The sequence below is a fragment of the Xylona heveae genome, assembly GCF_001619985.1.
Source record: "Xylona heveae TC161 unplaced genomic scaffold L228scaffold_2, whole genome shotgun sequence".
Lineage (NCBI taxonomy): Eukaryota > Fungi > Ascomycota > Xylonomycetes > Xylonales > Xylonaceae > Xylona > Xylona heveae.
Window position 1 is genome coordinate 2843987 of NW_017264194.1, and position 16919 is coordinate 2860905.

Genomic DNA, 16919 nt, shown 5'->3' on the forward strand with positions numbered 1-16919 from the left:
GAATGTCTTATGGGAACCTCCGCCGGCGGATGACTATGATAGTGATGGGTTCTGGATCCGAATGGGAAATGGCGGAAGAGGTGGGATGCGCTATAAGATCGAACAGGAACATCCACCGTTATTTACTGTTTCCCTTTTTCTTTTTTTGTCTGATTGGAAATTTGACCAAAATAACCAGCTCATACTCCATGACATGCTCAGACTGAAATCAAAATCTACACATGTGCGCCTGCCGTCTGAGCCGCATAAGCTCACTACCTTAGCTACTGGATCTACTGTGAGGTTGGGTAAATCGTAAAAGAGAAAAGGAGAGTGGTCAGCTGGCGGTAGAATCTTATGGCGCTCGAACCTCTTCGGGCTCGTCGTCGCTGGTTTAAGTCCGCCTTCGGAGGTTTAGGCTGTAGGTTTGGCGTCTAGGGAAACCAGTTCGGGCCCGAGCCGGGGATATTTCGATCCGGGACCCTGATGAGAAAACAAAAAGGACAGTTTTGGGGGGGGGAGGGGGAAGGAAAGCTTAGGGAGGGCTGGTTTTTGGAGAAGCTGGGCCCAAGCGATGGAGTTCTCGAGGTATACTCCTACCGACTGACTGCCCTGGGCCGTACTACTACTCGGATTTGGAGATTGCGATGCGGGATTTTGTCCGTACCGGTACTTTGGCGTGTGCCCGTCGATCTCCACGGAAGGCGCCGTTGTCATTTAGTCTCCCTGCGCCGTTTCTCCCTCTCTCGTCCAAGATCTGCCTGTCTTGACGGAATGGCTGCTCTGGACAGGTCTGGACAATGAGAGCGCAAGGAGAGGAATGGACAGAAAAGGGTTACAAACTGCAAGTTACGAGCTTCATCGTCACCATCATCGATACGGTTTATCAACTTTAGATCTAGTAAGGCTTTGACTGACGGTCTAAGCACAAACCCCCGGTCGTCATCAGAAAATCTCCCAAACCATCATGGGCACGGCAAGCTCCTTTTGGCCTTTTCTCTTACCTCTTTGCATATTTTGGCGCAGCCTGAACTGTCACATCACGCTTCTCTAGCGTAAGTGGATCCTCCATCTTGGAACGACCAAATGTATCTCGTTCGGTGTTTTACGGAAATATGCACAGCGGAAATCTCACAAGAGTTCCATTTGAGACACTGGCCTGGGTCTCTGGATGACCAATGTCGGTGAAATGTCAAAAGCGAACTACCCAAGTATCCAAGTCGTCTCGGTTATCACAATCTGCTGGGGAATGTACGTGGACGGCCATGCCCCTATCCCTACGGGGATGCATTACGATAGGGATCGCGAACTTCATCCCACATTTGTAAGAAGTAAGCTCCGAAGTCCGTAGACGTACTGTAGCCAGCCCAACCAATGAAAGGATGAGCCGTCTGAGCTTCTGGAGGCTTCCGGCCGGGAGCCATCCTCATCATCATCATCCTGGACCCCTCGGTTCGCAGGCCGTTTCCCGAATAAGCTGCATTTGCTGTTCACCCCACTGAACGCTGTCAGCTCTGCCGACAAGACGAGCACTACAGCCGAGTCGAGGTTGAATGAGGCACGGAGGACATTCTCATTCTGGCAGTGCGAACGAAAGGCGGACCACAATGTGACGACGGGGCTGGCAGACTTGTAAAAGTACGAGGCGGTACAGGGCAGTACGATAGAGAAAGTTGCACAATAGTCTCAAGGGCCCTTGAGCAAAAACATTAATTTTGCACAAGAGGTACTAACATGTTCATAGAGGGCAGTGCCGATCTCTACGGGTCTCCTTCTTTGGGGACTTGATCAAAATGGCCTAGCAGGCCATCTCTCTGTTCGAAGCTGTCCTTGAGATGCTGGTCGTCATTGACGGCCGCTAAGTTTCGCGAGTTGAATTGGAGCTTGTGATGAGGGAGACGATGCTGGAGGAAAGAGCTCCATGTTGGACCCATTATTGACCCGCTCTTTTCAACATTCCCCTCTTTCTCCACGGCTTTTCTCGCCCACTTTCATTTGCCCAAATAGTCTCCGTCTTACGCTCATCTAATGCGCGGCGTCCATTGCAGCGCGTGTGCGCGCGTGGCCCGGCAGTTCCGTCCGCTCGCTGCTTCGCCCAGCCCGCCATTGGCAAGCCCTTTTATGCAGTCATGGCGTGCACTCATCGCATCAAGGTATTCATTGGTGCTATGGCGATTACGATATGAACTCACTCACCAATACGGACGAAATACAGGCCAAAATAAGAGCGGGCAGTCATCAAGGAGACGGGAGTGCGGCCGCTTCTACCGCGACACTGCTTGCTCAAGTTCTTTTTTGGATTCTCACCTGCAACTTCATGTTTTTTATTGCTTAAGCTGTTTGACGCATGTAGTGTCTAAGCATCACGGACAAATACCGCGGGCAGGATGGAATTCGTACTCTGGCCCCGGCCATTTGGCCGGGTTTAGCATGCGTCAGTGCACACACTGGTGGCACTCGTGCTCCCAGCTTTTCGAACTACAAGTGGTACGTAGCCTTAGGGTCAATCTATCCAAGGACTCAAATTTCCCCTTGTCAAAACAACCAAGGAAAATCCCCAGGGGTGGGTTTGACCCCCCTTGTTACTTTGGTGCTTTGTCCCCGAGTACAAGGATTACAGTATTGGCGTAGGATACATACTGCGTTGAGTTCAAGACGAGAGGGGATCGAGAGAGAGACGGGAATTCGGGAAGCCGATCAAGGGGCCATTGTTCCTCGGCATTGCGTCTTTTGGCTCCAGGGCGAGGGTAAACCGCCGGGCAAGGGTTGAATTATGATTTTACTGTGGTTGAGATAGGACTGAACTGGGCTAACTAATTTACTGTCGCGCAAGTTGACACTTCCTCTGCTCTCCGCTTCGCTCACTTTCCCAGAACTGGATCCCTAAGGCCGCGCTCGTGCACTTTAGTCTCCTCTTGGGCGGGTCCAACCTAGAAAGAACGCCGTCCCATGTCGCCCTACGGGTTGCATGACCGCCATGGCTCACAGATAGGATCGCTAGTTACCCTCCCCTTTCTACGAGGACACACTAACTTGTCTCCTTACGGTTAACTGCCAGGAGCGCTCAGAGCCCTGGCGAAAAAAAAAGGGCCCCACGAAATTTACCTGACGGGTTCAACGTGGTTAAGTTATCGACCATACTGGGCTCTTAGAAGGTACCCCTGTGCTAGCATACTCCCGGGTGGGTTTCCTTGTCGCAAAGAATGCGTACGAGTAGATCTTAGCAATGATCAGTCATCAAGAGTGTCTAATAACTGTCTGTTCGCACATTACTAAGAGCAAGGCCGAGACTGCGACTATGATAGCAACAACCATTATAACAAAATGACCATCGCGATGCATGACGAAAGGGAAATTTGATATGGAGACACAGACAGCAGTTGCTGATGACGATAGTGTTACCATACTCTAGCAGCCCGGAATTTGCCATATCACGAGAGAAAGCCAAACCCGCAGGCTAACGAAAGCCTCATCAAAAAGCCGGTCTGTTCCCTTTTAGTGCTGGAATGGCAAAATTCCGCTATTCCTCGGCGCCCTTTTTTTGTGATGATTTCCAGTCCTCTTGCCTTTTCCTGCGTTGGGGATTCAAAAGTGGAGACGATTTATGGTACAGTATAACGTTATCATTGAGCAAATAAATTGGGTATAGTACAGTAGTAGGAAAGAAGATAATCAACCTTTGAGGACGGCACGCGATCGTCGTGGCTCATTTTCCCTTAGCTAGGCACTTTTTTTTTCTCTCTCTTTCGCGCTCTTCATGGACAAAGACTTGAGCCCGCCAATGATCCCATCAACGATGTCGGCGAGTAGCTAACCCATGTCATAGTCCTGGTCCTGGTTCTGACCCATGGTCATCTTACAGTAGCTGTGAAGCCCTGGTATGGGCAAGAAACAAAAGTCCTCAAGAGCACGTGGAGACGAGAAAAGCAAAGAGACGATGATGGACAGGTTGAATCGTTGACGGACAGGCATTCCTCTACTATTTTTTCCCTTTTTATTTCTTCTATTAGCCTTTGAACTGATTATTCTTTTTAATTTCTGCTTCTGATTCGGCCTCACGTTTCCTCATTTCCCCTTCCCCAGTCGCTGGAGTGGCATGTCTATTGGTTTGACGTCCATGCCACTACCCCCAGAAAAGAAAAGGATAAAGTCTCCGCCCATGACTACAAGGCCTGGCGCACCCCCGCCATCCTTGGCACCGCCGATAGCGAACCCATGCCTCACTTGCCTTGTCTCTCTTGTCTCTCTCTTGTCTCTCCTTGCTCGTCGTTCTGCCTTTTATTTTCGTGCTCCTCCCACCATCTCGTGCCCGTCATTTCCCATCCCTATGGGATGAGGAATGGTGTGACTTTGACAACATAAGAAACCAAGCTAATCCGATCTTGGCCGAGTAAAGCTCCCAACTTGCTGGTTACATCTCATACCAAAGGGAGCTTTTTAGGGGCAATGCACGAAGAACACTTTTTGTTCTATTGTCCCATTGTATCGTGGACTGGGAGGCTAATTTTGTGGTTTGTCTCAATTCAACGCAAGAAGTAACTTGGAGATTTGCTTGATTTAGCCTGGCATACCCGTCCCGCTGCGGGTTCCCAATCTGGCCGATGGAGGGAAGTTTTCGTGTGCGTGTGTGGATGAGCCATGTACGTCTAAGGGTGTGTGTAAGTGCGTGCGTGTAAATTTAAGTGTGTCAGATTCGTTAGTGAATTAGTGGTAGCCCCCCTCGTAGGTAGCTTAGTGGCACAAGTACCTTAGTTAAGGGTCAGTTCAGTGTAGCCTTAGCTTCTTGGAGGATCCCTCAGTATTCACGGAGGCCTGGGAGTTACGTACCGTGACCACTGCGCTACTGTAGGTGACTTACTGTACGCGGCCGATGGTTCAGCTTATCAGCGTAAAGAGTCGGAAAATAATACGGCTCCATTGAGGGATGCCTTGTCCTGTTTGCTCTCTTTTCTTGTCTTTTCTTAAGAGATATTCCCTGGTCGATAATGACAAGCATGGTACATTTAGACTTCTCTCTCCTTTTTATGATCAAATTATTTACCGTGAGCTAGCATCTACTCTTCATAAATCTCACATGGTCAAGAGAAGAAAAACAAGTGAAAAGTTCGAATCAACAAGTAGGGCGGTTCCCATTCTTTCCTCAAAGCGTTCCCCCCTCCATTGATTGTGTGCGTCCTGCCACGAGCCCACCGTTTGTTCCCGTTGACGCTACGATTTCCCAGTGTAGGGCTGAACGTGTTCGCTGCCGCTGTCGCTGTCGCTCTCACTCTTCTCCCTCCCTCTGCCTTTTTCCTTGACGCTCCTTTGTCTCGAACTTACCCACTCATCCATCCCATAACATACATTCCCCACTTACTCTGACGACTTGTCTGGTTCACTACCGCTCCTATTGTCCTCTTTTACTCTTGCTTGACCCAAAATATTCCCACCCCTCGTCCCCCAATCCTGATTCTTCCTCCCTCTCTCTCTTTCTCTCGACGGACAATTGTCGTTGTTCTTTTGTCATCTTTACAAAAGAGGCCCCTCTCACGACTATTACTATTCCACATTACCTTTCCCCATTACCACTCAAACTACCAAATACCCTTGTCCTTTCTTGTACCCGTACACGGTACCCGTACACGGTACCCCATCTCCACAATTCGAACCGCCTGCCAGCAACTTAATCATCATGATGGCATGATCTTCCAACCATAGGTTGCCCATTTTTGCTGCGAAACCCTTGCGACGATTCCAGACTGCCTTCGACGTTCCTCGCAGGGCCCAACTAGCATGTGCACCACATCCCCATTCAGCGCCTAACCCCGACGGCCGCCGGCTTCGAGACCCTGACGTTTGACTGAAAACTACCATTTCAATTATTACTATTCTCAAAATCTCCTCCTTCGCGTTTCGGCCGTCATTTTACAAAGCTTCGCCGCAACCCATTTTTTCCCCTTTGCCTATTCGGCATTTACGGCAGAACGACGACCCGGCGTCAACACTGCTCCACCCTTCCCATAGGCTGGGTGTAATAAAAAAAAAGGTGGGAGATCTAGTTGTTCGCCCAGCGTCTTGACGGCGGAGTTTGACTCCATAAGGCCGGTGGCGACCTCACCACCAAACAATAATCTCCGTCATCCACCACGATGGATGTTCCGCGCGTCACTGCCGTCATGACTCCATCAATTCGTGTCTGTGATTTCAATGCCCAGACCGACCCCTTTCGTCGTCCGTCCCTGGCCTACAGCGCCACGGTCCATTCGAGCTCGTCTGGTCCCATGTCCATTCCCAACGCGAGAGAACCGGCCCCGCCCGCACTGCCACCGCCGCGCTACCTTGACGATCTCGCTCATGGCTCCGATCCGGGTTGGCAATGGGGCAATAGGGATACTAGTGGAGGTTTTGCCAAAGGTAGCTTTGGCTCCGTCAACCCGTCGTCGAGTCTCTGTGGTGGCAGCTCCTTTCGCCGGCCGTGGGCAGACGCCGACCAAAAGCCTGTACGACGAGAGAGTTCGACCTCAACCATAGTCGCACCAACAAGAGATCTTGAGATGGCAGAACCCGGGTCTCAATTGTCGGCAAGAGAACTGCCAGCTCCTTTGCTGGCGGTGCCTACAAACTGCGAGTTAGTGCTCCTGCTGTTTCCCCCCCCCCTTCTTCCTTTGCTTGCTCTAACTGCTTGTTTCTCTCCCGCCCCCCCCCTTGTCATCTTTGAGCCCTATGCCCTATCGTGTTTCCACCTTTAATTCTCCTCGTCATCGTTGGTCGTCTGGACGTCCAACCCTGGCCGTACCTTCCTCATGGCGTTGCTGCTTTCCTTTGAATCTCTTCATCGCCGTCTCTCGAGAATCGTGCTCTCTTCCAGATGGACTATCATTGGCTCCAAGCCCGTAGCGAACTGGATATGCTAACATGTTCTTCCACAACGGCAGACTCAAAGGCGAAAGACAACTCGAACAGAGGAACAGTGAAGAAAAGTCAAAGGACTATGACAAGCGGCTGCTCTCACGGATAGGCAATCCCAATACCCCTCCCCGCAACCACCGTTCTCCACCCATAACAGACCTCAACAAGGATGTTTCTCCAACTTCAGGGGTTGGATATGTCCCGTCTTCACGGCAGCCTGTCCAATTACGCGCCTTGTCTCTCCCAGAGGCTCGAGCAGCCGCGCCGGAGAGCTCGCTGTATCGCTGGAAGGGATTCACATCACACTCGGCCGGCATGTCACCGGCTGGCGTTTCGCCTTCGGGGTATCCTAGCCATGGGGGTTTTACGGACTCTGCCCGCACGCCGTCGACTAGTCATCCTGTATCGTACATGTCAGAGGTTGACCCCTTTGCTCGCATTCGTGGGGGAGAAGTTCGCCGTTCAGGAAGCGGTTCGACGTATTTTGATGACGTGTCTAGCATTGCCAGTCGTTCAAACCGGGGTAGCTATGACCGGGAATCGCTGGTTGAGCCAGAGACTGAGTTTCCCATGGATGAGTCGGGTATGCGCAATTTGCGTCTAGGAGATCGGACGCCTCCGAATCTTGACGGCCCCATGGCCGCTCTATGTCGAGCGGGTCAGAAGAGACGGGCATCGTCTCCGCCGCGAGAAGTGACCAGAGACGATAAGCTCTCGGTGAGCAGTGCTAGTGGATTAAGTGACGGTCTGGGGCTGCGTCGACTGCCTGGACTGGTTCCGCCGCCAGTGTCCTCGGGCTCTCTTGGGCCCCCTCCTCTACTGACACGAACATCACCCGTCTCTCGCACACACCCTAATCATGGCTCTGTGTCTTCTGTATCATCATATGGAGCTCGTAATGGTTCATATGCCTCCACCACCAGCCTTTCGCTTGGTGGAAGCAGCATCACGAGCCTCTCGTCATCGTACGCCTCACTAGACCGAACATCACCGCGAGGCATTTCTCCTCTTTCCGAGCTCGATTCTAGTCATGACTCTCCCTACTTTGCCAATTCTGTAGCTTCATTTAACCCGAGCCCGCGTGGTTCGCTCTCACGATCGAACCGTCAACGGACAATGTCTGAAACCAAGACCAACGCCGCCACGACGGCACCGCCACCCCCACCACCACCATCATCATCATCATCATTGCCAGGAATGCCGGCACCTGCTGGGGACATTGCTGCCAGTTCGCAGGCGAAGCAGCCGGGCGCGCCGCGCCTTCAAGGGCACTATATCTGCGAATGTTGTCCGAAGAAGCCAAAGAAGTTTGACACCGCAGAGGAATTACAGTAAGTCAGCCTTGTTTTATTTTCACCTGACTGCGATATCTTTTCTGACAAGTTAGACTTCATGCAATGGAAAAGCAATACACATGCCAGTACTGTCAGAACCGGTTCAAGAACAAGAACGAGGCAGAGCGTCATCAGAACTCGCTCCACCTACGGCGTCATTCATGGTCCTGCGCCGCACTATCCGGCGTTGAAACTGCATTCCATCCCTCTTCAACAATGCCCTCGGCAGCAGACGTCTGCGGATACTGTGGCGAAGAGTTTCCCAATCCCGCGCAATGGGACGTGCGCGTCGAACATCTCACCAGCGTGCACAAGTACGGCGAATGCAACCAGTCGAAGAAATTCTTCCGCGCAGACCACTTCCGCCAGCACCTCAAGCACAGCCATGCCGGCACAAGCGGCAAGTGGACAAACATGCTGGAAAACGCGTGCATGAAGGAGGAACCCCTACCAGAAGTCCTTAATTCTTCTTCTTCGTCTGCTCCTGTTACTTCTACTACAGGCGGCAGTGCGACGGCCCCTTCAAGAGGCAGTATAAGCATGCCCGGCCCACCAAGTACGAGTACTTCTGCCGCAATAGACGGCGGTGGCGGTGGCAGCGGCAGTGGGATCAGCAATGGAACAAGATCAGGCCTTGTTTCCCGGATACGAGGCGCGGTTATCAATGAGGTGCATGATGAGTCTTGATTTCACTTTCCACATTATTATTATTATTATTATTATTATTATTATTATTTCCATATTATATTTCTATCATTTCCAATTCTATATCAATCCATCATTCCACTATATCATTTCATTATATCATTCCACTTTATATCTATTATTCTATACAATTTGAATATCCATTTTTTTTATATCCTTCATTATATCCGTCCTCTTTTCCATATCGTTCATTATATCCTGCCATTTTTTCGTCTATCATGATGTCATTATATCATTCATTTTCATTTCGTCCCTGTCGTCGTATCATTATATCACTCGATTCACTCTGTATCTTTCATTGTTCATCTCACCTCTTGAAGCATTTTCTTTCTTTTCTTTTTCTTTTTCCTTTTTTGTACCCCTCGGCTTCAACCAGTCCTTTTTCTTCTTATCTTCCCCAGTACCCTTCTTACACTAAGCCATCCCTTTTTTTTTCTCCTCTATCATCCTGTTTTTATACTAAACCATCCTTGTTTATTTTTTTTTTCCCCTTCTCTTTTTTTGTCTTGCTCAGAATCTTCTTATCTCCAACCATCTTTTTTTTCCCTCTCTTTTTTTGTCTTCTCCAAAATCTTCTTACTTCCAACCATCTTTTCTTACATTCAACCATCCTTTTTTCCCGATTATTCCCTTTTACGTCCAACCATCTTTATTTATTTATTTATTTCTCTCTCTCTCTCTCTCTCTCTCTCTCTCTCTCTCTCTCTCTCTCTCTCTCTAGTCTTTCCTGTCATTGTCATTAAATTAAACATTTTAAAAAGTAGGTTTGGAGTTGGGACATTGGTTCGAGTAAATGGCATTACCTTACTGGCATTACATTAAGATATTTGTCTTTTTTTTTCTTTTTAATTAAACATTATTTTGATAAACGTGATAAGTTTAATACATATGATACATATGATAAATTTGATGATTCGTGTCCCTTGTCTAACAACCTCTTCACTGCCCTTTTTCAAACAAATTTAAAATTTAGATGCCTTGTCGCGGCCTGATGGCTCGTATGCTGGCATGCTGGCATGCTGGCAGTCTGTCCTTGCTCTTTGTCTTTTTACAGACACAGGGGAAGGGAAGCTTGTGTCTGAAGCCAGGACCAAAGCCAAGACCAAAGTCAAAGTGGTTGGCAATTACTGGATAGTAATTGAGAATGTATCTCTGTGCGGTATGCAAGCACTAATACCGCAGTAGACGCAGGAAAAGTGGCCTGCACAGAAAAGGTTGCCGTGGTTTGGTGTGGTACAGTGCATAGAAGCTCATTGGAACGGGACCGTGTCTAGTACACCAAGACCGAAGAGGTGTGTTTGTACTGCTGACTCGACAACAGAGTCTGGACTCGTGCTAGTCAATTCATGGAGGTTGGGACTATAACTCAAGGCCGGGATACGATCAAGGTGGGATACGATCAAGGATACGATCAAGGACCTGGTCCTGGCTCGCCGCTTGGGACGGACGGAAAAACATTTGGACTCTGTAATCGGTGCATGTTGCGTTTTGCCAATTCGGCTTTCCGTAGCCGGTCGATGCGCATTTGGTAAAAGTGTCTGCCACAAATCAGACCAGTCCTTGGAATAACATTGTGTACTCATTGAGCTTGAAATATAGGGAAAACCACTGTAGCAGGGTTCGAGGACGTTTTTGTTGTAGGGCGGCAGAACAAGCTTACTTTTGCAGGGAAAATACCCGCGGGGTATCATCCTTGGACGCTGTTGGCGTAGCTGTCCCACTTGGTGACTTTTCCGACGACTTTGCCTGGTATTACCAATCAGCACGAAAGGTCAAGAGACACGGCGAATAAGACAAGATGAATAAGACACAGTAAAGACATGAAGCATAACAGCAGGATGCGCTACCTTGTCCGTCTCATCCTTTTTGTCCTTTTCCCCTTCCTCGTCCTCCTTCTTCTTATCCTTCTCTTTCTCTTTCTCGTTCTTGTCTTTCTCCTTCTCCTTCTCCTTTTCCTCTTTCCGTTTCTGCTTCTCCTCGTACTCCGTCTTGAGACGCTGTATTTCCGCCTCCATCTCCTCTTGTTTGCGCCGCGCCGCGACGTCCGCTTCGTTGATGATGGGCGCGGCGAATCCCTTGTCCTTGAGATGGCCTAGGCATATGTAGAAGAAGTCCTTGACGAATACGTGTTAGTGATCTTGCATACGGATCCTGTATAGACGCGCAGTAGATATGCAGTTCTATAGACACAGTCCTGTAGACACAGTCCCATAGACATGCGGTCGTATAAATGCGTCGTACAAAGTAGGTAAGGAACGTACGTTATTCTCCGGGTTATGCAAGACCGCAGAAGTCGGCTTGAAGCAGATCCAGCACGGCCTGCTCGCGGTCTCGGCCACGCGGCGCTGGTGCCATATATTTGGTATTGCCATACTCCGTAGTTTCTAGTCTTATCTTTGTTTGTCCTCCTTCGCAGTCGTAGTTCCTGTCTGCTTTGTTGTAATTACTCTGCCAGTCTGTTTTTAATTCGTAATTGCTCTCTGCCAGATAAGAGGACTGGAATTCATGTACGGAGCACAAAGCTATAGAACCGCTCAGCGACAAGGCAGTGTATGGTGCCGACCAGCTGCGATACTGTGCGCGATAACACAGGAATACTTGGGGTGCTTTGCGGCCAAAACAGTGAGCATAAACATGCATAATTTGGATAAATTCGTTTAAACTTTCCCGTCAAGTAGCAGGACGTGGACGTCACCTTCAACACCACCCGTCAACATGATAAAATGTACTACTATTTTATAATTCAATTGGATATTAGAGTTGGAGTTGAGCATAAGTATTTAGGGGAAAAAAAAGGTCAATAATATCTAGATTCCTCATGATAACGGGTTCTACTATTATAAGATTTAGCTCATAATAGCTCTTAACATGAGATAAGGTCCTTTATATTTAACTCTATTTTAGTTTAATATGTGTATATATTTAGAAGATAGCTAGCAATATAAATGGGAAGATACTTCCTTGAAATATCCGATATGGCATACACGTGTGCACACATTATCAGACTATCACTCATCAATACACCCAGTGCCCAATGGAGGTCCAAATTAATCGCTTTCCAGCCATTAGCCACCACAGGTGACGATTGCCTGCTTCAAGGCTAAACTTCAGATCATATTGTGAGATACACAGCACGTCAGCAGCTGAAATCTGCATCTGCTTCTATTAGCCGCGGCTAGGAGACAACTCCACGCATGCTAATCAGCAGACCGCAAATGCTTGAAAGCTGATCGACCAATGTTCTAGATGCAAGACGGGAGCAAGTACAAACACGAAGTTGATCAATTGGTAGAAGCGGACGACAACCATGTCATTCGTTGACCGATCGAGTACCACTCGTACGCGGCGTCAATCTCTGTTCGGAACCAGTATCCAACTTCAACTTCAAGTTCTCACCTATACATGTGCTATGCTTGTTTCGAGTCGTGCAAATCTAGCTGAAGTAGCAACCCAACAAGGAAAATCATTTTAAGAGGCGCGATTGCAAGCTGAGTCCTCTTCCACATTCGCAATGCACACGCAGCGGATTCCACCTTAGAAATCTGTATGACAAGGAGGATCAGCACCTGTGAAATGTCTATCGGGTGCAAAGCTTCGAGAGACCTGGCAGCCATTTATAGACTTTCAGCCGATTGTTTGATCTTCTCTCCCGAGATCTCCGGTTATGCTTGTCGCCGGGCCTTATGCAGACTGGTTTTCCACAGCTTCAACATTAAGAATTTCCAAGTCTTTCAGGAAAGCCCTCTATTCTCTCTCGTCGTGGTCGGAAAAAGGCCAATGCCTCACTGTCATCTCACGCTCAAAGTCATTCTCCGCGTACCCTATCGCTTCGGCTTTCATTTCCGCGGCTTGGGCTTCAGCCTCCTTATACCCCTCTGTAGAAACCCACCCGTCGACATTGATTCCAATGACGTTGCGGAGAATTTCCATTTGGTGATCTGCTTCCTCCTGCTTCGCCATGGTCTGTAGCGTTTCCTCAATCTCATGCTCATTAAATGAGATTGGGCACGGCGGTGGAGTACTACTTTCATTTTCTTCGGAAACCAGCTCCCGCCAGTGGTGCGACAGACGAATCAGGTCAGCCTTGAGCGGGAAGTTGTTTCCCTCCCATGGCTCACCGGCATGTTGGAAAATTTTGCGGCGGAACAAACCCCCCTCATGCGTCAGGGCTTGAAAATGAGAATCAATCTTCTTGGCCGTGGCTCCAACGTAGTAGAAGTGAAGATGACGCCGGCGATATAGCTCAAGCTCCTTTTCCCGATCGTCGTTGTCCATTTCCTCGACATCACCTGGAAGCTGGGGTCGAACCAGGTTTTCAGAATCTGGGTCCCCGTAGTTCTGAAGGTGTGCCGGAATTCCAGCGTGCAAAAATAGAGGAAGGATGGTGCTATGCTGCCAGTCGATTATGCTTACGATATCGAGGCTTTCGGAAACGAAGATATTGTTTGGATTAAGATCCGGATGGCGGATGATCGGCCTATGAAGCCATCGATCCTTGGGAGCAAGTTGAGCAGCCACTTGCATGTATTTTTCGAGGTTATGAAGATGTTCCTGAGGGTTGGACTTTTCGTAATTTGTGATGTCCCTGTGAACTCGCTCAAACGGCAGGCGAGGTTTACCATATGCTCGGAGCCAAGCCATTTCTTTAGCCGCCGCGCGCTGAAGAACTTCTACTGCGCTCATGGCTGTAGGCAAACTCAGGTTAGTCGTGGCACCTTAGTGAGACATGTTTTTCAGCTTACAAGGTCCCCTTTGAATATCCAAAGCGCTTCGCTCTTCGAACCAGAACTTGAACGACGCATCCGGACCGATGCAGAACGGCTCTGCTGAACTACTTGGCTGAAAAGTTTCTCGTCCCATGCCAGAAGGGACATCTTTATCGTAGAAAATGCTACCATACGCTGGGAAGTCAATTTTAAAGAGCTTCGCCTCGTTATCCACAATTTCCGATAGAATTTTAATCCTGTCCTTCTCAGAGAGCGAAAACCAAATATCTCCTAACAGCCGCCCTGGGGCCTCTTCCATTAGTATGTACTCGGCGCCGACAGGATTATGAGCGTCACATGAGTAGCCGTAGATTTTGGGTGCCGGGACCCCATAGCTACGGATGAGATCCATGGTGGCCACTTCGCTAGCTACGGCGAGGCGTTTCGGTTGGGTTGATGGGTACGGTAGGCGGGCGATCAGTTGGAATCCGTCCTTCATAGTCAACTGAAAGGTTCGGTTGAACCCGCCTTCAGCTAACTTTTGTATGGACCGAATATCGCTGCCATCTCGTCCGATGGAAATTGCTGCGGCCTTCACGAGGGCTGGGAGATTGAAGCTTAATTGTCTTTCTTGAAGGCGCTTTGACTCGTTGTACCTTCAATTGACACATATTAGAGCTTTTGCCATTCTGGTCAGAAGCTATCGAAACATCTTACAACCATCTTCCCGAGGTGTATCGAAACAGATCGTCAGATTGCAGCTTTTCCCTAATGATGGCCTCTGAGAGCAAAGAACACCTCCTGACAATAGAAAGCTGTCCTGGCGTTTGGCCGATGGTAAGGAAGCGACGCACTCTTGAGCAGCTCAACATGGCAGCCAGGGACTTATTGAGGTGGTCTGGGCTGCCATGGACAACGACATGTTTAGATGAACAGTGGTGAAATGATCGTCCGGATGGCTCAACTGTGGCTCAACTACAGAACGAGCTATAATGCAGTTGTCTTAGTTATAGATTACCGAACCCCGCTCAACCGAACAATCTTTAACTTATCGATAAGCTCAGTATTAGCTCACTACAGGACCACAACGCCACAGTATAATCAGCGTCAATGCAAACAAGATTTTAGTACAGTTAAATAAAAAGCCTTTGAAGTAACACAGGACTATCATATGCAACAGTCCGGATACGACAATTGCTTCGAGACAGTACCTTCAGATACTTCCCCGATAAAGCTGGGTGGCCACACTAAACCTGAAGAGTCACAAGAATCGAATTCCTTCATTCGATGCTAGGCCGTGAGCAATAATCATTAGAAAGTGATATTTAGCGTTGTAGCATTGAGATAGGGTGTAATGTACATGACATCTGGCTACTGCACCTCATTTCCTCGAGACATCTAACCAATATGTATGTGTGGTTAAAAAAATACACAAGAGAATAAAAAGAAAGGAACGACCCCATCCCCAATGCAAATAAAAATGAACCATGGGAGTGATTTGTTTCAAATGCATAATCCCCAAATACCAGAAAAGAATGTAGGAACATTAGAATGAAACGCCAGTGGAACCCCCGCCAATGTATTCGTATTCCCGTCCTGCAATGCATCGTAATCGTTTTCGAAAACCAAAAAAAAAAAAAAAAAAAGACCTCAAACGAAAAAGCACATAAAGAGAAAAGAATTCGAATGGAAGAATTGATCCCCCACCAACGCCCGCCATAGATGCAACATAAAGACGTAACAAAAGGTGCCCCATTCGTACTAGAGACTCAGAGTCGGCATACTTTTTATCAACCCAAGCGCCTTTTTTTAGACCTTTCAAACAAAAGGGTGTCGGTGTCGAGAATGAAAAAAAGTGCCCGGGTATCGATACAACAATATGTGTTATATGTGCCAGGTGAGAACGGATCAGTTGAACGCGAGATTCCAAATCCCCCAACAGTCAAACTGTCCCGTTCATCATGTTCCTCGGGAACCAAGGAGAACCCGTTCATCGCAACCATTATCCATTAATGTTCGGATATCGAGTCCGTAGTGTGCCGGCTCAAGGACCCCGAATTGTTCTTCTTCTTCTTGAAGCTCAACTTGGTCGTCATCTTCTTCCACGTGTTATCGTGTCGTAACTTGGGACTTAGTCCTCCAGCATCGCTGGTCGGAGGCGTCGTCGGAGGCGTCATTGGTTCGCCGACCGGGTTTGATGAACTTTGAGAGTCATCCGTCGTCAGCGTGTCGCCGCTGGTGTTGGAGCTGTGACTGCGATGCGGGCTAAGCCGACTAGCCCGTAGCGTGGAACCCAGGTTTGATGTCGAGAGACGTCCGAGATGCGCCAGATTAGCAGAACCATACGACGAGGATGAGTGCTGCTCTGTCGCCGTCGTCGGCTGCGTCTGACCGGTGCGACGGTCGTCACGACTGTGGCGGCGGTGCGAGACTCTTTCGTCCATCGTATCAATGATGCCCATACTCGGAGCGCCACCCGCGTTCGAAACACTATGGAGAAAAGGAACCAAGACCGACTCTTCCATGAGCTGGTATACAATCTTGACGGCAGGATCCAGCATTTCCGGCGAAGGAGGATCTTCGTCATCCGGAAGCGCCAAAAGATCATCCCGTACGTCACCCGGTAGATTGACCTCCCGAGGTCCGTTGGGTACAATATATGCATGCAACAACCGACGCCACAACATTCTCACATACTCTGTATCGCTACTCGTAGGAGAGCTGGCCTCCGTAGCCGGACCAATCATCTCCTCATACTGTTTTTGATACCGCGACGCGTCCATGGTGAACTCAAGGTTTTCGAGGCAATGATTTTGGGACAAGTATGCCATAAAAGCCGTCAGGGTGAAAGGTGGCGGGGCCGAATTGTTGAGAACATCTGCCAGAGTAGGCACGCGCGGACAATACGGGCCTTGCGGGGCACTCATGCTAGGAGGCCGCGAGGCAAGGAACTCTTCTGCCGCCGACATGGTCGCCTCGTCGTCGGCGTCACAGTCGGAGAGCGCAGAGGAAAGAATGGGCGTAGAATCGCCAGAAACAATAATGGTGGATCGAGGAGATGGAGGACGCGAACGTCGACTGCTGAACATGACGTCTCCTCCAAACCGACTACCACACTTTCCTCCCCACGAGCCCTTGGATAGATTGAACCCGCGGGGACGATCAAGACGATGAGCGGAGCGAGTAGCTTTCCACGCTAAATCGGTGAATGGGCCGACGCCCACAGCAGAGGGGGCCACGGCTGCAAGAAATAAAGAGGGACGAAGTTTCTGCTCGCGCAGCCTCGCCCCTCAAATCAAATGAAGCG

The 16919-nt window shown here is 49.2% G+C and overlaps 6 protein-coding genes across 6 annotated transcripts; 3 read left to right on the forward strand and 3 right to left on the reverse strand.

Annotated features, from left to right (window-relative positions):
- The first annotated feature begins 3938 nt into the window (after window positions 1–3938).
- L228DRAFT_244664 (hypothetical protein) lies at window positions 3939–4737 on the forward strand. The gene has a single exon (XM_018331980.1). It carries the CDS (start codon window positions 4076–4078, stop codon window positions 4313–4315), a length of 240 nt encoding a protein of 79 aa, XP_018191314.1. The 5' UTR covers window positions 3939–4075; the 3' UTR covers window positions 4316–4737.
- A 1370-nt stretch (window positions 4738–6107) lies between these two features.
- On the forward strand, window positions 6108–8888 carry L228DRAFT_266214 (hypothetical protein; the record flags this gene model as incomplete). The annotated part of the gene is made up of 3 exons (XM_018334824.1): window positions 6108–6586; window positions 6894–8198; window positions 8255–8888. The coding sequence occupies 3 exons, from the start codon at window positions 6108–6110 to the stop codon at window positions 8886–8888; spliced, it is 2418 nt and encodes an 805-aa protein (XP_018191315.1).
- A 201-nt stretch (window positions 8889–9089) lies between these two features.
- On the forward strand, window positions 9090–9782 carry L228DRAFT_83244 (hypothetical protein). The gene has a single exon (XM_018336896.1). It carries the CDS (start codon window positions 9125–9127, stop codon window positions 9647–9649), a length of 525 nt encoding a protein of 174 aa, XP_018191316.1. The 5' UTR covers window positions 9090–9124; the 3' UTR covers window positions 9650–9782.
- A 422-nt stretch (window positions 9783–10204) lies between these two features.
- On the reverse strand, window positions 10205–11462 carry L228DRAFT_83231 (DUF1742-domain-containing protein). Its single transcript, XM_018336895.1, has 4 exons — window positions 11168–11462; window positions 10754–11020; window positions 10567–10652; window positions 10205–10444 (listed from the first exon to the last, which is right to left on the reverse strand). The coding sequence occupies exons 1-4, from the start codon at window positions 11276–11278 to the stop codon at window positions 10318–10320; spliced, it is 591 nt and encodes a 196-aa protein (XP_018191317.1). The 5' UTR covers window positions 11279–11462; the 3' UTR covers window positions 10205–10317.
- A 1188-nt stretch (window positions 11463–12650) lies between these two features.
- Window positions 12651–14484, reverse strand: L228DRAFT_208232 (kinase subdomain-containing protein; the record flags this gene model as incomplete). The annotated part of the gene is made up of 3 exons (XM_018329752.1): window positions 12651–13591; window positions 13649–14268; window positions 14330–14484. The coding sequence occupies 3 exons, from the start codon at window positions 14482–14484 to the stop codon at window positions 12651–12653; spliced, it is 1716 nt and encodes a 571-aa protein (XP_018191318.1).
- A 1137-nt stretch (window positions 14485–15621) lies between these two features.
- On the reverse strand, window positions 15622–16701 carry L228DRAFT_236825 (regulator of G protein signaling; the record flags this gene model as incomplete). Its single annotated transcript, XM_018330869.1, has 1 exon — window positions 15622–16701. One exon carries the CDS (start codon window positions 16699–16701, stop codon window positions 15622–15624), a length of 1080 nt encoding a protein of 359 aa, XP_018191319.1.
- Between the last annotated feature and the right edge of the window lie 218 nt (window positions 16702–16919).